Genomic DNA, 21,319 nt, shown 5'->3' on the forward strand with positions numbered 1-21,319 from the left:
TTTTAAACTTGAACATTTGAGAGCTTGAATGTGAATTTAACCTCCTAAATTTTGTGTGAGTCAGGAGTATTTTACTGCAATGTAAATCTTGTGCATAAAATAATTATCTTCCCGCTCTGTGATGGGAAAGCTTACATTAACTTGAAGTCTAAGACGTGAATAAAAATGTCCATCTACCTCCTGAATCTAGTCTGTATTTTGGTTCTGCATTACAACAGACATACGAGCGAGCAGAAAGAGATTGCTCATCAACAGTGTTGTAATATTGCAGTTCTTTGGCCTCTATTTCTCTTGCTGTTGAATTCTGCTATCAAGTGTTATTAAGACTGAAATGCAAAGGAAAATTAAAACTAAAATACATTTAAAAAGTAATCTTTCTACTGAGATTTCCATGATGCACTCTAAGGTCTAGCAATTTAAAAGCTACAGGTTAGCTTGGCTAGGAAAAAAGCTAGAGAAGGATTTTGCAGAAGTAGAACTCAGCTCTTAAGAACTGTTATGCCATCTACTTTGCATGATTCTCCCTTTTTTGGTCTTGATTTCCCTTACCTCAAGAGTTTCCCATGGGTTATCTTAGGTGTGTAGCATATGGTGTATATATCCTCATACATTGCACAGATTATTTTTTCCCCAAATGTTTAATGCATCATATGTTGTTACATTTAAAACAGATGACCCATTTCTGCTTCGGGAAATTCTACTTGAGAAAAATCTTAGAAGAACAGTGAAACGGCAGTCATTCACCAGCAGCTGTCTATCTGCATGCTGAAGATGTCATCAGTAATGCACAAAAAAACATCCCTTAAGTTTGAAAGGAAAGCAGAATAAACCATCATAGGCAAACTAGCCAGCGATACATGCAGCAGCAACTATTACATTACATTAAAATGTATTCAGCTCTCATTTGGAAGTGTTGTGTTAACTTGTCTCACATCCAACTTGACCCAAGAGGGAAGAGGGAGTGACTCAGATTTGATGGTTTACTTGGATCAAATTAGGACAACTTGCACCATAGGTCTATGTAAAAAGATACTTAATTGTTAACTGCTTTGAGTAAAGTTAACAGATTCACAGACTCATACAGTTGGTTTTGGTTGGAAAAGAGCTCTAAGATCATCAATCTAATGCCACCATGGCCATTTAAACCATATATATATATGTGTGTGTGTGTGTGCGTATATATGATGCCTAAGAGAAAAGGATAAAGAGGGAGAGACAGAATAGGTGAAGATCCTGATCAGTGCTCAGGGTTCCAGCAATATCATTTCTTGTCTGTTCTTTAGGTCTTTGTTGGACCAGTGGGTCCAAGTTCTTTGTCTTTCTTGCCAAAAGGGACATTGCTTCAGGGCTTCCTGAGGTTTCCCTCTAATTTGGATGGAAAGCACTGGAAGAAGTGCCTACCAGTGTGGACATGTGCTAAGAGGAAAGGGCAACATCAACCCTTTTATCCCAATTGAGTTAGGGATGCAGGGACCCTGTGTTTTATTACCCTTTGCACAGTATGCAGCAAACCTCTTGTCTCAATGGAACTCAGGCAAACTTGGCAAGGGAGCAAGGCCACCCATTCTCTGATGCATTCCAAGCCCTCCTGAGCTGGCATATTTTGTTCCTTGTCTTAACTGCAGAGCACATGTTTGTTATAACTACAAAGCTCCTGCCTCACACAATGTTTGAGATATTAACTCATTTGGATCAGAGTCTGACAACTTATTTTCTAAAGACTGATTTCAATTGCACTGAGATTAACACTGTTTTTCTCCTATTCTCAGAGGGTGATGAGACAGGAGTGATGGATAGTCTGCTTGAGGCCCTGCAGTCAGGAGCAGCATTTAGAGATCGCAGGAAACGAGCTCCAAGAGGACAAGGTAAGATACGTTCTAAAAAATGAATTGAGTGGGCAAAAACTGTTTTACAAAGATTCACCAACAGTTCTTCACTGAAAACTGTTAAACTTGTTAGTCATTGCTCTTAATCACTTGATGGCTCTGTCTTCAGGTAACTATGTGCTCTAAGATATGTAAAGGGTTCCTGTTGTGTTTGAAGTTGTATTTCAAACGTTGCAGCACAAAGTAAGTTTGTCTTAAGCTGTAAAGGCATAAATATGATGTATTTGTTCAAAGTGTTGCTGTGAAAAATAGCTTGTTACACCAAAAAGAGTTTGGGCATATAGCTGATTATCTTTTACAAGCGCTGATTGTACTTATGTTCTGGTATGGTTGGATGTTACAGTGTGTGTAGTCAGTAGAGATAAATTAAGTAGTTTCACTTCCTTGAAGATGACAATAGTATTGTACTGAATTTAGTCTGGTTTAGTGATTTAGTCTGAGTTGTTATTGCTTCCTGCAAAGCTGGTTTTGAGAACATGTGAGAGAAGGCTGAGCAGCCACACTGTTCCCTCTGTTGACTTCTCTGCTTATGATATGCCAGTTGCCTACAGTTTGTGAACTGCATTTGATCTGCATTAACTTTTCATCAGAGTGCATGGTGGTATACTGTAATTTGCAAGTTTTCATTTAAAATGCGTCTTCCAGTAAAAATACATGCTTAAAAACTTGCAGTTGAAAAATCATAATTATTTGGCATAAAATCAAAAGCTTCTGTTGAATATATGCTGCTAAAGGCAAAATGGAATCACCTTGTTTTATAAATAGACCATTTTAAAATTTATTACTTTTTTTTTTTAGAGGAGCAGAAGAGTAAAGGCAAATTCTGCTACCTTCTTTCATCTAGCTAGCAAAGATTGTATATGATTATTTTTAATTTGCCATATGCCTGATCTTACAGGAAAAAAACACAAACGTTACGTAATTTGTTCATACCAAGAAATTAATTCTGCTGCAGTTTCAATATAATTCTTAATTCAGAGCTTGTTTCTGCTCGCAGATCTGAACTGAAAGGACTCCTCAATCAAAATATGCTTTTTTTTCCCATATCTTGAGAAACATCAATGTGAGAGATGGTCTCTCTGTGTTGTGGCTTAAGGAGAGATTTATCACCCAATGGTGACAAAGGCTTCCCAAGGACCAGAGGAGACTGTGCAAAATCTGCTGCAGCTGAGAGAGTTAAGATGGCTGAAGGCAGATCCAAAAGTAGTGACTCCTCTGTAACAATAGCAAGTAGAGATAATTAAAAGTCCCTTTTATTTATCTTCTGCTTCATACAGTCTCTGTGTCTTCTCTGTTTGAAGTTTCATTGTGTCAGTTGCTATTCTACTGGGGTCTGGCTTTTAATTTCAAGGAGTTGATTGACTTTGGGAAACTTACTATGAGATGAGATCTGAGTAATGTTTCCAAGTCCTGTCTACAAACCAGAAGATAGTTAAAAATGACTGACGTCTCTAAGCAGTGAACTATAGCATTAAAATAGTAGGGTCCATGTTTTACAGGCTGCCATCTCTCTCTAAAAAATGGAACAGACAATGACAGTTTTTTCATTGGTACTGTCAATAGACAGGGGCTGTTCTGGAGAGTTTCATCCAGTGAGATTCGAGTTAATAGGTAACTCTGCATCTCCTACAGTTCAGTGGAAGGTTAAAAAAAAAATTAAATAAAATATATGAAAAGAGGAGACTGGGAGATTTCGGGGCCTGCTGGATCATGTGGTTGTGATTAGCAGGCATGTAGCTAACAGACCTGTCTGTGCGCAGTGTAGCATTTTGAGTTCATTATTGATAGCTTGCTGCGCTCTTTCTGTGATCAGCCTCTATTCTTTGCACACACACTCACACACAAAATAAAAACCCCAGGTGCTGCTGTTTCAAAAGGCAGACTTGTACAGCAAAGTTTTGGGTTTGGTCTTGTCTTGGTACTCATCATAGTCTCAGAAGAAAACTTCTTTTCTGCCTGCATGGACACAGATTTCATTTTTGTGCACTAGTTGAGGCTGGAAGTTTAAATCTAATGAAGAAAACAAACTAATTTTGCTTGCTTACATTTTACACTTATTAATTACTTGGTAGCATTGAGCCCCTACAGAAAGTCTAAACCCAAAACTGTCAAGGATTAGGGCCTGGGCCAGCCACTAAGTGGCAAATGCTCTCTGTGAACCCTTCTCCCTTCCCAAAGGTGAAGAGAAAGAGAATAAAGGACTGAGAGACAGAGAGAGACTTATGAGTTGAAAAACCAAAATAGCTTTAGGGAAAAAATAAAATAAAAATAACAATGAAATATATACAAATACACACAAACCCAGTATCAAACCCAACCCCCCTGACAGTAATTAGCCACTGTCACCACTGATATTGTGGCATGCTCTGGGGTAATCCCAGGCTGAACGGGAGCTGCTTTGATCTGGGTTAAAGGCAGGACAGACAGAGACCTCCTTGGACACCAGCCATTGAAGAAAAGAACTTGATCCTCATGAACCCCTCAGCTTTACACTGAGTATAAGGTGTATGGAATGGAACCCCTCCTCAGCCAGTTTGGGGTCACCTGTCCTGTCTGCTTCACCACATGGACAGGTGCAGCCTTTCACTCTGCATGCCCAATATGGCACACAAGAGTTAGCAGTGACCTTGGTCTAAACACCAATCGTTGATGCAAACTAGCAACATCGAGTGTTATCCCTGCTAGAAGCAGAGACTGACTGCAAAAATATGTCATTAATTTCAGGAAGTGCAGTTACTGAGAAGGGACTGAGCTGAAAAGTAAAATCACTGCACAGAATTAGTTCTGTTCTAACACAAACCAGGACAAAAAAAATTAACAGCACAGAAGTGAGAAAATACTCCCCAGAAACACTCAGCAGTATAGGAAGTTCACTTCTATATATTTTGTTGTATGTTCTCTAGATCTGTCTTGTAGCAAACGTGCTTATTCTTCTTGCAACTGCTCAGGGTGAAAATTAAAGCCACAGAAGGTTACAGCCCTCTCAGTGGTTTCAACCAGTAGATTATGAAACTTAGACTTTTGTTATACTTTTCTTCCAGTGGTTTCACACAGTAAATTTAAATGAGCAAATTGTGGCATCACTTCTAGTGGTATTGTTGATCAGTTTGCCTCAAAATAACAAACTCCATAATTTTCCAAAAGATAAACCTCTTCAATATCATGTATACAATACTAGCTTTAGGTGAGTAGGTTGGATGTAGAAGAATAGAATAGAATAAACCAGGTTGGAAGAGACCTTCAAGATCATTGCATCCAACCTATCATCCAACACCACCCAACCAACTAAACCATGCAACCAAGCACCCTGTCAAGTCTCCTCCTGAACACCTCCAATGATGATGACTCCACCACCTCCCCAGGCAGCCCATTCCAATGGGCAATCACTCTCTAGGAGGAAGTTTTACACAACCTCCAGCCTAAACCTCCCCTGGCACAGCCTGAAAATGTGTCTTCTTGTTCTGGTACTGGTTGCCTGGGAGAAGAGACCAACCTCTGCCTGTCTACAACCCCCCCTTCAGGTAGTTGTAGACAGCAAAGGGATCATTTCATTTGGCTAACAGACCTCCAATTACTGTTAGCCTATGACTACCCCAGGAGAGTCATTCCACCAAAAATTAGCTTTGTTTTTTTTAACAGAGGTCAGTGGTGTACCTTGTATCATATGCTTGTGCTTACATGGTCATGTCTCGAAAATATTTAAAGAGCTGCTGCAATGTGCAACAGGTGTAGGAAAGTAAAACTTGTTTAAAATATGTTGAACTGCACTGATTTTGGTTTTTGCTATGCCAGTAACTGAAAAGCTACACTTCAATGGGTTACATTATAACTATAGACTTTCCCAGTAAAAATCTTTTTATTATCAAGTTATGGAAGCAATAATAAACAATTCCTGTCCTCCTCCCCTAGATTTTCATTTCACTGTATTCTTATGTATCCTTTCTTATGTAGACTCCTCAACGTAAAAAAGATTTCTTCGTGGTTTCTCTCTTCCAAGCTTATTATTACTCTCTCTTTATTGTTTCTAGCTACTACATTTTAAGTATAGAGGTTGTCCTTTCAGTAGATGGCTTTGCTTATAGAGGATATGAAATAATAACTAGAAATCAATTTTTAGAAATATTGCTTCCTCTTGCAAAAACAGGCTTGCTTTTTGCAAGTTTGCTAATATTGGAGTGAGGGTATAATGAAGAATGGTTTCAGGTACCTTTCATCACTGGGTATCAGTTTTAAATGTGTGTCCAGCGCTTCTGTTACACCAATTATCCCTGACCTTTACTTCTGGCCTTGGGGTGTGATATTATTAAGGAAGACTGATTCAGGAATATTTTCTCTCTAATATTAGTTTAAGCAAATTTCTGCACAGAGCTAACTATTCTGCTTGGATGCTTTCTGTTAAGCTGCTGCATTTTGCCATGGAATTTATTTTTTTCCAGCAGTGCTGATAGCTGGTGCCCTCTCTGATATATCCAAACTATTGCAGGAGTGGTGATAATAATGGGCTGTTATTTCTGGAGTCTTTCATTACTGGGAAAGCACTGCTATAAGGGTCTCTTTGCTTTAGATTTTCGTGCAAAGTATATTTATCAAGTATTTGATGTGGTCTGTTAGTGCACATTTCAGGTTAATTTTTTAATCCATGCATTAAAGCCGAATCCAGTACAGAGATGCATAGTAGGCACAATTGAGGAATTTCTGAATTTGGTGTTTTGGAGAGCTGCTGTGCTGTAATTACTATTTGCATCTTAGCAGTACACCTGGAGAGGGAAAGAAAAAGAATAGAACTTCCCTTGTTCAGATTCAGCATCTAATTTGAATCTCTTATGCAAGCCATCTGAAGTGCTGCCACCGCTTGTTTAACTTGCGCAAGATGAAAAGGAGTTGAGGCAATGGAATATTACTACATTTTAATGACTTCTGGTAATTTTCAGGTGGCTTTCAGTTACTTGCTTCAGTTTAAAATATGCTTTAAAAAAAAAGGTGGATGTATATTTTACATCAAAGTTGATCAGAATTCTAGTAAAAAGGTCATAGCTTTAAGAATTTTCTGTTTTCTCCTGAAGGTGTAGCTATGCTTAAAATTAAATGCTGATATCTGCGTTCTACTTTTGCATTGATTATACTAAATGCGTTCTTGAGAGTTAGGTTGCTGGATGCACAATCTTTATTCACATTCAAAATAGAACTCCTGACTCGTGAATCATTTTCTGTGTGGCAGTTTTGTAAATAAACTGATTTTTTGAGATGCTTGTATCTGACTGCAAATTGATGAGAAGATTTATCAGTATTAAAAAATGTGGTAGGTGCACTTTTAACAGATTGTGATTTGTGCTCCACTAAGATGATGTTTGAGTAGCCTTGTTTGCTATCTATCATTGAACGGTGTGTCATCATCTTTATCATTAAGTATCTGTTACAAAGTTAAATGTGTCCATAATGGAGAATAAAAATGCCAGTCTCAAGTCTGAAAGAGCAGTATGTATCTTAAACCTATTTGGTCATCTTTGGAAACATCCAGTGATAAAGAACTAATATTCCTCTTATTGTGAGCAGCTAGCAGGTCTTAATTTTCTTTATTTATTTATTAACAATTTTGATATGGTGAATAAAATCATGTTGCACTGTCTCAGTTCCCTTCTAGTCAGGAACTGTGAACTACTGAGATTTACCCCTATGGTCCAGGTGCTTCATTGTCACACCTGTAATAACAAGTGCAAAACAAGGATGACCACCAATTAATCGACTAGTTCTGCCATTAAGCCATTATTGTGAGAGTCAAGTTTGCTTTTCTTTTTTTCTTCTAAGTAGAAGCACGGACTGTATAAGGAAAATCTATTTTTAGTACTGTTCAAATGGCATCTTACCAAATTGTCTTCATCCAGATAACTCCATAAAAGTCCTAAAGCTATTTTGAAACTGTGGTATAATCTGTTTTCACTGTGTATACATTTTGGTTTATGTGTTTTTGTAAGTAATATTAGATAATATTCTGGTGGCTTGACATAAAAGCAGCAGCTGTAGTGTTTTGGGGTTTTACTTGGCATGTCCTAGGAATTCTACTTATAAGCAGGATGAAGGGAGTGGTGGGAAAGGGAGAGAAAAAAAAAGAACTAAAAGCAAGAGAAAAAGAAACTAAAGCAAATTTTAACCAACTTAGTGTGTTCTCCAGATTTTTAGATGGACAGCACCCTTCAACAGGCAGAGAATTAGGGCACTGTGAAAATACCTCATGATCTTACACCTCAAGCACGTAAAGACAAAGATTCAGGAATTGTGTGTTTTTGAATAATTGGTTTCACTGTTAATCACCCTTCTGCAACAAGGGCTGAAGATTGATTGGTTGTCTTTCAGATTGGTTCCCTGAGCTTTGTATGCATGAGATTGTTCACGTGTTGACATAGAGTGGGTGAAATACTTTGGAATGTTTGGCAAACTGGACATAGAGAAGTAGTATCATGAGCTCTAGACTTCCTATTTATTACTGCTGCCTTGTGTATTTCTAAGTTACTATTTCCATTTAGTTGGTTTGGGTTTTGTTTTTTTTTTTTCTTTCCTGAATGAAGTATTTGACCTCAATAAATGAAAATATGCCATGAAATGACAATGGCATATACACATTCTGAAACCTGTCCTTCAAAGAGATGGTGCTGTATAGTTCTTACTGGTGGAGTTAGACTTTCATTCATCTAATGCTTTAATAACATGCATAGGCTAAGTAGAGTTATGTGCCACTTGCTCTTGTTGCTCTAAGTGCTTCAAAATGCATTTCAGCATAGCGTGAAGTGTTCCCTGTAAGTTCTTCTGGGAAAGTGTTATGTAACATTTGACACTGAAACTGTCGCAAGGGTGGTGTTTTCCCATTTTAGCATTTAAAAAAGATCAACACTTGTTTTACCTTACTCATCTAATTCTCCAAAGATCCCAAAATGTAAAGTTCAAACATTTTTTTTGACTTGAGGCATAGAGGAGCACCTATTTCCTGTTGAAGTGGAGAAAAAATATTGTCCATGGAGGATTCTTCTGCAGCCTCATGACATTTGAGTTGCATCCTATAACAACTGAGCTTATGCCAGTGGGTTGCAGGACTGCGCTGATTGCTTCGGACGTGGAAAGTGTTGCATTTAAAGTTGGTTCTGTCAGTTTAATTTCTGCAGGTATTCAGAACAGCTAAGAGTTTATAAAGAGAGCATATTATGGCGTTTCTGAGAGTTGGCACATTTTCTTCTGAAGGCCTTTAGAATTCCAAAAGTTTTTTTGAATGTCTTGCGTTGTGAAGTCGATTTTCAGAACTAAAACCGGTGTTATTCTGAGAACCAAGGGAATTGTTCATAGTAACCAGCCTTGAAAAGAGTAATCCAGAAGAAGGCTGCCAGGCTTGCAGGGTAGAATTTTCTGAGCTGGAAGTCACCCATAGTACTGAAATATATATATATAGGGTGGTTTTTTTAAATTTTGTTTCCCTAATTCACACTGAATCTGCAAACTGCTGTATTTTAATGAGGTATGCCTCGTTAGAGTTAAGGCCTACATTTCTAGAGATGGACAGCTGAGTTTTGGCTACATCTATATGCAGTAGTTGAAGTTAGAGAAACTACTTTTACATACAGAGAAAGGATATTCATGCATTCATTTACCGACTGCATGAGCAGTCATGAATGATATGCAAGGCTACCTTAATTTGCATTTGGACATTTAAATTTTCTTTGTCATCACTGATGCTGTTATCATGCAATTATTGTGAAGCACTTCTGTTGGAAAAATTTCCTTTTACAGTACTCTTTACTGAGGTAATGCACTTTGGCTTTAATATTAAAATATCCATATATAATGAATGTAAAGGAAAGAGATGGAAATCACTGTTATAATGTATGACTTGGTAGGAGGTTAATTTAACTGACATCAGGTCAAAATGGTTGTTTTGTAGATAATGATGCTTTCTGTTCCATCCTGTTCTAGGCAAGTAGTGTAGAGTTGACAGTCCTCTAACCTTAGCACAGAGAGACCATCACAGGTGTTTTCACTAGTGGTTGTCATCTGGACTGTAAAAACTTAATTAGTTTACTTCCTGCAAACAATATTCACCCTGCAGGTTATGACAGAACAGAAACAAATCATGGAAATCCTATTTTTCATGTTGCATTACCAGGAGAAAATGAGATTCTGTGTTCAGTGTGCCCAAGATAATATTGCTACCAAGTAGTGGTGTCATCTTTGCAGTAGGCACATATTTGGAGTTAGGCAGTGATGTCTCTGTATGAGAAGCCAGTCCCAGTTGCTCTGTATGGTTGTGTCTCTTTTACTTTATTGATATTCTTAGTTTAATAATCTTGACAGGTTGAAGTAAGGATTAACTAAGGTGTCTGACAGAAAGACATGTAGAGGCCAGCAGTGATAGAAAGGGTTTGCCAACAGACAGTGCTCAGAGGACATTCCATCCTTTTCCTCTCTAGAGCAGACCATGTTTCTGTCTTCTTAAAGTGTTAGTGTCTAGCTTATTTCTTTGAGAGAGAGAAAATCTTGGTTTATTTTTGCTTAGCTTGTCCCTTGCAAACCTTGTTGAGATTCATTGCATGGTGTGTTTGGTGATATCTTTGTAATGACCATTGGTTAATTGCCTTTTTTTATGTGTCAGCTGAGACTAATTTGAAGATACTAGTACTTTGCATCTCAAAAGTTTCACCAATGGGGAAGAAATTCAGATGTTGGTGGTTTGTTTTCCAGTTTTTTGTTCTGCATAGCTTGCAGTGGGTGGATATTTGGGAGAGCTGACCAGTTTGGGTGTATTGATCAGTCCTTTATAAACTTCTACCTATCAATATTTCATTCCATTCAGTGCCTTGTGTAATTCTCATTTAGCATAATTTTTGAAGAAGACAGTTTCTAGACACTTCGTCCAGACAAACAATAATTTCTGTTGGAAATACTAAGTTAGATGATACTGGTCAAAGGTCAATATTCCTCATAAGATTTTCAGCAAAAGAGCAATTTTTAATGTGCTTTTAATATACTATAATGAATGATTAAGCTACTGAACTGGAAAGTACTATTGCAAATACAAGATCAAAGAATGGAAGTCAGTTATAGACAACAGAAAATATTATGAACCAAGACTTTGTCTGTGAGAAGTGAGAATAGTTTAGCTGAGGAAGCAAACTACTCTTAATTAGAGTTACAGATAAGGCTTTATATGAACTGTGTTTTTTTTTCTATGCTTAAATATTTGCTATTATTATGATTTTAATTAGAAGCATGCTACCAAAAAACATACTTTGATCTTTATATAGCTTCTTAAAAGTAGTAAATTTTACCAATTTGGGGGCTATCGATTTTGTAGTTTCAGCATGGCCTGAATTTGGTTATTTGTGTTATAGTTTGGAAGAGATAATTCTAAGAATGCCTTTTGTGTAGTGGCATGATGCTGGCTAGTTTTACATATGATTTTATTTACACATTTCTACAAAGCATCTTTGCTGTTCATTTTTAATATATTTGGCTTAGGAGACTACAGGTCTCACTTGGTGTGCATCATGGTTTAGCTGAATACCCGACAGTCTGTCCCCCTCCAGTGGGATGGGGAGAAGCATTGGAAAAAGCAAACTAGTGAGACGTGTGTTGAGATAACAGTGGTTTGATAATGAATAGAATAATAATAATAATGATAGCAATACTGCTACTTCTACTGAGCTAGTGTAGCCAAAAAAAAGAAAGAGAAATAAACCCCAGTAAACATAAATTATGCACAAGCACTTGGCTCAGCACCAGCTTACTGGTGCCCAAACAACAATCTGCCCATCCTAGCCATCTCCCCCCCACCAGTTTACATACTGGGCATGACATCCTGTGGTATGGAATATCCCTTTGGCTGGTTTGAGTCAGCTGTCCTGGTCGTGCTCCCTCCCAGCTTCTTGTGCACCTCCTCAGCGGCAGAGCAGCGGATATTGAAAAATCTTTAAATTAGGGTAAGCCCCACTTAGCAACAATTAAAATATCAGTGTTACCAACATGATTGTCACTAAATCCAAACCACAGCACTGTGCCAACTACCAGAAGGCAAATGAACTCTGTCCCAGCTGAAAGCAGGACAGCATGGGAATGCACTTTGTCAGATCACATTTTCTACTGTTCTGCTGCAGGCAAGTTTAAATTTCAGGGAGCATATTGAGACCTGGTCAATCAACATTTTTAACACAACTTCATGTCAGTAGATACATTTCTGAAACTATAGCACAGGTGGTTCCTATAATTATTGCACGTTATTGCCTCAACATAATGCAGACTGAGCTGTGACATTTGTAATATATGTAGTTCCAAAATTGCTTTCACATCCTAAAAGCTATCAGTGCTAGTTAATTGTAATACATTTGTATTGCTAGATTGTTTCAGTTTGAATGCTATTGCATTTTAAAGGGTGCTACAATTAGGGTGAAGTTATTTTTTTAAGGGTGAATAAAACCCCATGTGAGATATTGATGCAAGTTAGTAAAATGCTGGTAGTAATGTGTTTTGAGTAACTCTTAATTCTGAGTCCTATAATTATCTACATTCTGTAAAAATTAGACACTAACCTTGAAAGAGTTAGTTTTGTTATACCTTTCCAAAACATACTGTGAAAGGTAACTTTTGATATGCTTTGTTGTGTTTGCTTCAGTAGATCTTTGCATATTACACTCCGGATTTATTTCTGGGAGGAAGAAGCAATACAAGCTATAAGATTTTGAGAGAATATTGTAGCTATGATATTATTTGGTGCATGCCTTAGCTCATCCTCTCTCATGGATGTATATAACATCATAATATTGTGATTTGGAAAAGATCAGTATCTTCCAGATGGATGTCTAAAAATAAACAAGATACTGGACTTCTTCATTAGATTTCTATCGATATTCACTTTCCACTTTCTCTGTGGTTTCTGGTTTGTTTGGTTGTTTGGTTTGGTATTTTTTGGTTGGTTGGGTGTTTTTTTGTTTTGTTGATTGTTCCCCCCCCCCCCCCCCCCCCCCTTCATTTTCTGTTCATGCATTAGGTATTTCATCTGTTGTTGAAGATGATTTTATGTAAATGTCAGGGCCGTAAAATCACACAGTAGTGTCTATGTGCCTGTAATTCCTTGAGTATGTCACAGGAGTGAAATGCTACCCTTCCTGCACTTCTTCCTACCAAATTAATTTACAAAGAAGAATAGACATACCACAGTGAAATAGGGAAAAATCTTTAGTTATTGTGACGATTTTTTTTTTCTTTTAAAAATGAATACACTTACAAACTAACATAATAGGGAGAAAAATGCATCTCATTGACACCCTTCCCACAGCAGGTTATCTTCCTCAAGTGTTTACAGTGACAATTTTTTGGAAACCTTAGAGCTACAGTGGTATCTTTGCTGGCTTAGAAGACAATGCCCAAGGTAAAACTTCAGTTCACCACTCACCAGGGCACATGTGAAGGCTCTGGTGCTCAAGGATTCATTACATCAGTCTGTAGAAGCTGTCAGTCAGAGCAAGCAGACAAGAGAATGTATTTTGGTTTTTTTACTCAGTAAAAGAGAGAGGGAGAAATAATCCAACTTCACAGGGGTACAACATTTTCTTTCTGTGATCAAGTTAGATTATCAAATTACATAGCTTTAAGCTCTGCAATAATTATGGATAAAATATTGGATGGAGAACACGAAAGGTCCTTATGACTTCATAGAACATACCTTGAATTTGAATTGGGTTGATTCGAGAACAAAATCAAATTGCACCATTACTGGGGGCTGATTAAAATATAGTACAGTTTCAATTTGACTGTTTTGAAAGAGATTATTTACTTACCCCACAATAGTATACATATCTGATGTTTCACTCCTGAAAAAATATTTTTATCTTTGTTTTCAGACATTCCAAAGATGCTTCATAATTTCTTTATGTGTAAACACTGATCATTGCAAGATGAACTCGACAAAACCATATTTCATTTTGTATTCTTCTTTACTAGAGTGAAAACCATAAAGGGAGATTTAGTAAAAGTTTCACCCCTTCTCCTAATGGATAACTCTGAAGAAATCATGTTTATGGACCCTTTTGAACATTTATTTTCTGTTGAAATAATATAGCATATTACCAAGGAATATACATTTCAGGAGAAGATGCTCTGTCATCTTTGAAGGCAATGGTGATTACCTTTTAAAGCAGCAGCAAATACTTGAGTGAACAGAGTTTGGATTTATTTCTATGTGGTTTCTAAACTTTTTAGGGAACTCTTCCAACATGTATTGGTAAGGAGTTGGAACGTTTTCTAGCAATGGAGAGAGAGAATTTAGGGGTATGTATAAACTTTTGAAAAGCTGTTTAGCAGTGTGCTGAAATTCCATTTCTGTTGGAGCTGTTATTGTTAGAAAAGTAGTTGACAGGATGAAAGAAAGACAGAGCAATCCAGTGGAACACAAAACCTGTAGAGAAATTGTTCTTCATTGTGTGAAGATAATCCAAGGTCTGCAAAACTTTCTATAGTTCTGGCCACATAAAGTATAATGGCAATTGAGTATCAATTGAGTATCAATTGCCATATATTGAAGACATATTAGGAAGTCACAAGCCTGTAGATTGGGCTTGATGTGAGTGCCTAGTCGACCTTGTCATTTGATGTTCAGGCCACACGTTGCAGACAGCACCTATGTGTTTAAATATCCACTGAAACGTTTATGTCTTGCCATACGGGGTAAGATGGTGTGTGTGAGAGGGAGTGCACATGCACATATGCACAGATTTGCTGGTGAAAAATGTCCTTAACAGCTTCAATACACTATAGTCTGTTGTTTTTTTTCGTTTGTCTTCCAGAATAGCATAAATGATGTGGGATTTTGCTTTGCTGCCACATCACAGGAACATTTAATGTTCAGAGAGCTTTCTGAAATTGTCTGCATGACTGTTATTTGCACATAAGTTTCACATAATATCAAGATGGTTTTTGAATTATCACTGATAGTTTTCTAGACACAGGTCATTAGATGCCATCCTGTTGAGGCTTTGTTCTCCTGCAGAACCTTGGCATATAATGCTCTGTAATTCCCTGTGATTGTTTCATGCTGCTTTGTCTGCATACCTGCAGTATTATTTTATTTCAGGATGACTACAATAAGCTCTCATAAATAAAAGTAAAACTTAACATGATATGAATCACCATAGGGCAGAGTAGATGACTAACAAAACATAAAGCATCTGGTGTTTCTTACTGAGCAATTGCTCTTGTTCTATTTGAAGCCCCTTGGAGCACCACATTTATCATGCTGACTTACAGGCACTTCTTCTCTTGCACATAGTCCAGTGCCTGGTTTTTGGAGTGCAGTCTGCTATCCAAATTTCAGTAGTAACATCTTCAACATGCTTTTCAGTTCTCTTGTGTGGCTAAAATCTCTCAATTAGAAAAATCCTTTAATATTTTCAGGAAAGCCAAGCTTTAAACTGTCTAAATTCTCTATAACTGTAGATAAAATTTAACTTCAGTTGTTGGAAACATCTTCAAATTTTTGTCTCGGAATTTTCTGTCTTCCCAAAACACATCTCCAGTGCCCTGCAGTTTCTTCACAGTTCATTTGTATTGCAGAACAGAAAGATCAGTGTAAGTCTGGGTGTTCATTTCTTTGAAATAAAAGATGCTTATGTAGTGTGGGAAAAAACTGTGAAATGTCTCAGAGTAAAATGCAAAACTTCACTCCAAATTCTTTTCCTCTACTTGTCTTTCAGTTGTGCCCTTTTTATAGTGATGTACACTGGAGAAATTATCCTAATGCTACCAAAAGATCAGAACATTTTGGAAAGGAAAATTATGCAAGAGGGTTCTTGAAGTATCCCATCAGTGAGACAAAAGCTTTTGCTAAAACACTGATAATAAGGCAGTGTTTCTTTGAGAATTATGTATATGGAAGGGTATAAAACCTTTAAAAGTATCTGTTGATTTTAATTGCACAGTGTCATCTTGAAAGAGGATGGCCAAAACTTTAAACTGCTGAGGGCTTTTTAAATAGCTACTTATAAATGGACCTATTAAGGATAGTTAGAGGACATTTGGAAAATACTGTTGGACTGTTTCTAGCATAAAATACTTCTGTGTAGGGCTTTGAGCTACTGGAATTTTAATGGGATGCAGACTATTTTAACTGAAAGTAGGAGTTTTCCTTGAAAGTTTGTTTGTGGTTTTTTGGTGGTGTTTTGTCTTTTCTTTCCAGGGATCAAGAAGGAATACAGTAGAATAAACAACAAAAACAGGGCTTGAAAGAATGCTCAGGCTCCCTCAGACTAAAGCTGTACAATAATTTTGCCAGGCTATTTAAATTTAGTCTACAGTTCATCACTAGGTTCTCGTATATCATTTTATTGGTGTTACAAGGAGTGCCATGAATCCAGATGAATTTTGGGTAACAGAGCTTCTTTTGCTTCAGTGATGATACCTGAAGGGATCCTAGAGGATGGCTGGAGAGGAACTTCTTGTAAGGGTCTCTCGCAATAGGACAGGTGAAAATGGTTTTGAGATGAGGGAGGGTAGGGTTAGAGTGGATCTTAGGAAGAAGTCCTTCAGTTCAGGGATGGTGGGACTATGAAATAGGTTGCCCAGGAAGGTTGTGAATGCTTCTTCCCTGTGGGTGTTCAAGGCCAGGCTGGATGAGTCCTTGAGCTGCCAAGTCTAGTGGAGAGGCATCCCTCTCAGCTAGAGGGAGAATGGAATACAGGATCCCTAAGGTCCCTTCCAACCTGAACCATTCCATGATTATTCTATTTATAAAATATGAAGACATAGTCCTTCCTAAAACATCACTTTTGCTTGTAAGTGAAAGAATTAGTTTAATCTCAATAGAAGCAATCTGAAAACAATAATAAGAAAAAAAAATGCATCTCTAGCTATTATCAGTTTGCATTTAATACAGAACCAGGTACCACTATGACTTTTGTACATAATTGTTTTAATTTATTAGGACTGTTTAGAAGTCATAGATCCCAAACTCAATTATCTGATTACAAAACTAGTGACAAATAGTGACTGAATCTGAACACAAGTTCTGTTTAAAAAAAAAAAAAAAGGAAGCTGAAATTTTACCTACAAATCACATTAACAGCTGGCATTATGTAAAGATTGTACCAGCAATTGAAATGCATGGAGTGCTTTGGTTTATCTTACTAGCAGGAGGTCAGAAATTGGTAGGTGTATTGATGTAGGTGGTGAAGTTATGTGATCTTGAGTGATAGTAAACAAAAACAGAACTAGGTACTTAAAAGACAAGTGTTGTTAAGCAAATGCATCATTATCTGTTGAAGATATGTGCATTCAAATTATGCTTTGTACTGGAGTGACCCATATGCCCCTCAGCATGATTAACTTCTAGAATTGTTGTGAGTAGTGGGAGAAATCTTTTCCTTAGCTTGTAAATATTTTGCTCTTGGAAATGAAGAGGGAACTGGTAGTTTCATATCCTTCCTCCTTCTTGTACTCTGAAAAAAACAGATATTTATCTATGAGGAGCAGGTACAGAACTCTTATACGGAACAAAATTTCTCCCATCACGGTTTTAGTTTTGATTCTTGAAGCTTCTGAGCCTAGGCAGAAAGCAGCTGCACTTAGCCTGTGTGGTATCTTCTGTTCCTGTAGAGAGCTGTATCATAACTCAGTAATAAAAAAGGAGGACCTTCCAGAAGTCCAAAGCAGTGTTATGACAACTCTCCTATAGTTACCAAGCACAGATGATTTCTGTGTTTTCTTTTGTTGTCTATATGCTATACCCACAAGAACTCTTTAATGCTGGAGTGAACTTGAAAGATTAACATATTTTGGTTTTGTTTTCTTTAAAAAAAAAAATTTTCTGATGTTTCTGCAATTCTGATTTTTTAGATTATTTTTTCACCAGATTGATCTTACAGATTTGCATATCTTTATAATGTGCCTCAAGTGAAATTCCTGATCCCCAGTATTTATTTTTCATGGATTTAGAATTCAATATAAAATACCAAAATGTTGAATGTGTCCAGAGAAGGGCAACAAGGCTGGTGAGAGGCCTCGAGCACAAGCCCTACGAGGAGAGGCTGAAGGAGCTGGGATTGTTTAGCCTGGAGAAGAGGAAGCTCAGGGGACATGTTATTGCTGTCTACAACTACCTGAAGGGAGGTTGTAGCCAGGAGGGAATTGGTCTCTTCTCCCAGGCAACCAGCACCAGAACAAGAGGACACAGTCTCAAGCTGCATAAGGGGGAGTTTAGGCTTGAGGTGAGAAAGTTCTTCACAGAGAAGAGTTGTTAGGCATTGGAATGTGCTGCACAGGGAGGTGGTGGAGTCACCATCACTGGAGGTGTTCAAGAGGGGATTGGACGTGGCACTTGGTGCCATGGTCTAGTAGTCGTGAGGTCTTCGGTGACAGGTTGGACTTGATGATCTTTGAGGTCTTTTCCAACCTTATTGATTCTATGATTCTATGTGTATAGGACTCCATAACTTTTTGCTTTCCACTTTCAACTCTAGTGGAGGAATAAGCCCTTTTTTGTATACTTACATATTTATATAACAATTACAATGAAGAGGTTGCATTTGCTGCTTTTTCAGTTGAATTTTTGAAAAAGAATTCTCATAATACCTTGCTTCTATTGTCAGTATTTCAAGTATAACTAGTATAGGCTCTGCATTTAGCCTTTTGAATAATATCCAATATGAACTTACTGTAATCATGGGCTAATTAGTTGAAGTTCACTGAGTTTAACTAATCACACAGCGTTTGATTTAGAGAGATGAATCTGTGGTCTGTCAACCTTTTCAAACCTAATCCTGCTTTCAACATTGTCTGACAGGTAGTCAGCCCATCAGGCCTGAGGATGTGCTCCGAAGCAGCTCATCTCTTTACTCTTGACTAGTTATTTATCTTATGAACCATAATTCACACCTGGCTTATGGAAAGTGGGGAGGACCGAAAGAAATTTTCCAAGCCTTTCTACCATTTCACAGTGCAATAAAGGGAAAATGTGGCTGCAACTCACATTCCTGCCTTTCAGGATTTTGTTTCCATGGTAAAACATACCCAGACATAATATATTTTGTTTACTATAAACGATCACTTAGGGCTGTATGTTCTGAAATACCTATATTTAACTGCGCTCTGTTATAAATAACTTTCTGCAAGAAATTGTTGGAAACATTTTTTTTTTTTACACTCTGCATTTTCAGGAGATTGCATAATTCAAAAAGATAATCTTTAAAAAAAATTCTTCACAAATGAGGTATCCACACTCCTTGGCTAAATGAAGTGGGGGTTTTGATTCAGCTGGTTATGTGAGGTATCTGTAGATTTGCTTTTACTTGGAAGGAAAACGAAGAGTTGTTCCTAAAAATCTGTTGTTGCTGCAGGCATTCAGAGAAGAATGAGTTTAAATCAATCATTTACTAAAGACTGTGTCAGCTGGTAGATGCAACTCACTGAAATGTGGTCTTCAAAATCATATGCTGATGAATGCAACATGCTCCCTTGGTGAAAGAGGCTTCCTTGAGAAAGCGTTCAAGTAGCCCAGCAGCAAACCCTTTTTTTCACTAAAGCTGCTCAAGTGGTTTGATCAGAAGAACTTAATCCTTGGCTGCAGAAGAGACCAAGGTGGTTAAAGAACAAACAACAACACAACCAAACACAAAACCAACAAAGATCCATGAATGTCATCTTTAATCACACAGAATTTTCTAACAAGTCATTGCAGAAGTTTTAACAGTTTAGCAACTAAATTAATTGGAAGGGATGTAAGGGATGAACTATGATGGCTTAAGGGGAAAATAACCTTGTCTGGGTTCTGGTTTGCAATTAAAATGCATTTTAAGCAAGTCAATAACTGATTTGAATAACATGAACAAATTCAAAGCTTATCCTTTAAATATTTAATGGTTCTATAGGCATATAAGAACTATAATAGAGAGCTTTGAAACTAAATGTTTTTGTTGTTGTCTACAATTTTTTTTGGTGTTCTGTATGCACTTGGAGAATTTCATCTTTCCTCAGTGCATGTGCTGTTAATTTGCCTGTCATCTGTTCCAGTTATGGCCACTCCTTTTACCCCATACTGAAAAACATGCAATTGCATTTTCCTTGGTTTTCCGTTTGTGTGGTCTAAGCAGAAGGAATGGAAGGTTTTGTATGCAAACCCCAGTCACAATAAAACTCTGCTTCATGCTAGAAGTATAAAAATGAAGTATTAAAAAAAAATAAAATAAATCTAACCACACTTTTAAAACCTCTCCAAACTGGTAGCTTCCTTACAGCTGGAGACTATAGTTATGTGGTAGTGTGGACCTCATTTTTCACAGAATTGTGGAATTAGTGAGGCTGGAATAGACCTCTGAGGTCATAGAGTCCAGCCTATGACCTAACATCACAACACTGACTAGTCACTGAGTGCCACATCCAGTCTTTCCTTAAACACCTCCAGGGACAGAAACTCCTCCACCTCCCTGGGCAGTCTATTCCAGTGTCTAACTACCCTTTCTGTGAGGAAATGCTTCCCAACATCCATCTTAAACCTCCCCCGGTACAGTTTCAGGCTGTGGCCTCTCATCCTGTCACTAGTTGCCTGGGAAAAGAGCCTGACTCCCACTTTACTACAGCTTCCTTTCAGGTAGTTGAAGAGTGTTACAAGGTCCCCCTTGAATCTCCTCCAGGCTAAACAACCCCAGCTCCCCTTTCATGTCATGAAAGTGTTAAACTAGGGAGAGGCATACTGGTTCTGTAGGTATTCATGTACAAATGAAGTTAATTCTTGGTGATCTGTCATTTTAATTACAGTATTTGATGTTCTTCTTTAAGTGCTGTGTTTTTATACAAGAATAATGAATGTAAGGTCTAATCCCATTTTCAAAGCTAATCTTCTGGATCAGTTTAGTTTGAATATGATGGGACATGGTGCAGTTTTACATTTGCATGCAAGTATGCAGAGAAATTCCAACTGTTCAATAGTAGTATGTCTGTGGGGTGATGGAAAGGGGAGAGTTGTAAATGGCAGCCACTTGATACCACTTCTGCTTCACCTGCTGGAAGAGTCTTGGTCTTTCATGAAGTTTTATTTCCAGATGAATGAAATACTGCAAGATTTCATTTTGTTGTAGCCTCATGCCTTTTGAAGGCATAGCTTTTTAAATGTCAAGGTAACAGCATGTATGAATAAATAATTTTCAATAGAATTGCCTGTTTGGAAATCCGTTATGGTCTGTTTTGCATAATAAGATTTTAATACTGTGTAGGAAAGAAAAAAAGCCTCATTGCCTTCCTTGAACAGCATCTGTCAAAGTACTAAAATAGGAAAAGCATCTGAAGGCAGGATTCAAGTGAACTAACAGTTCTGGGCTTTGGCAGAAGGGTCTAGGAAGCTTTCACAGCACATTTCTGTATGATGTGCCCGCTTGGTCCATATGTCCATGGGTACCACTAGGTGGTACCATTAA

At 37.6% G+C, this 21,319-nt stretch overlaps 1 protein-coding gene across 1 annotated transcript in view; it reads left to right on the forward strand.

The window, feature by feature from the left end:
* DIAPH2 (diaphanous related formin 2) overlaps positions 1–21,319 on the forward strand; it is a 229,682-nt gene that overhangs the window by 164,122 nt on the left and 44,241 nt on the right. The window contains exon 27 of the mRNA XM_054169316.1: positions 1,770–1,865. Coding sequence (XP_054025291.1) covers positions 1,770–1,865 — 96 coding nt within the window. The remainder of the gene's footprint in view (positions 1–1,769; positions 1,866–21,319) is intronic.

The sequence above is a fragment of the Dryobates pubescens genome, chromosome 18 (assembly GCF_014839835.1).
Source record: "Dryobates pubescens isolate bDryPub1 chromosome 18, bDryPub1.pri, whole genome shotgun sequence".
Classification (NCBI taxonomy): domain Eukaryota; kingdom Metazoa; phylum Chordata; class Aves; order Piciformes; family Picidae; genus Dryobates; species Dryobates pubescens.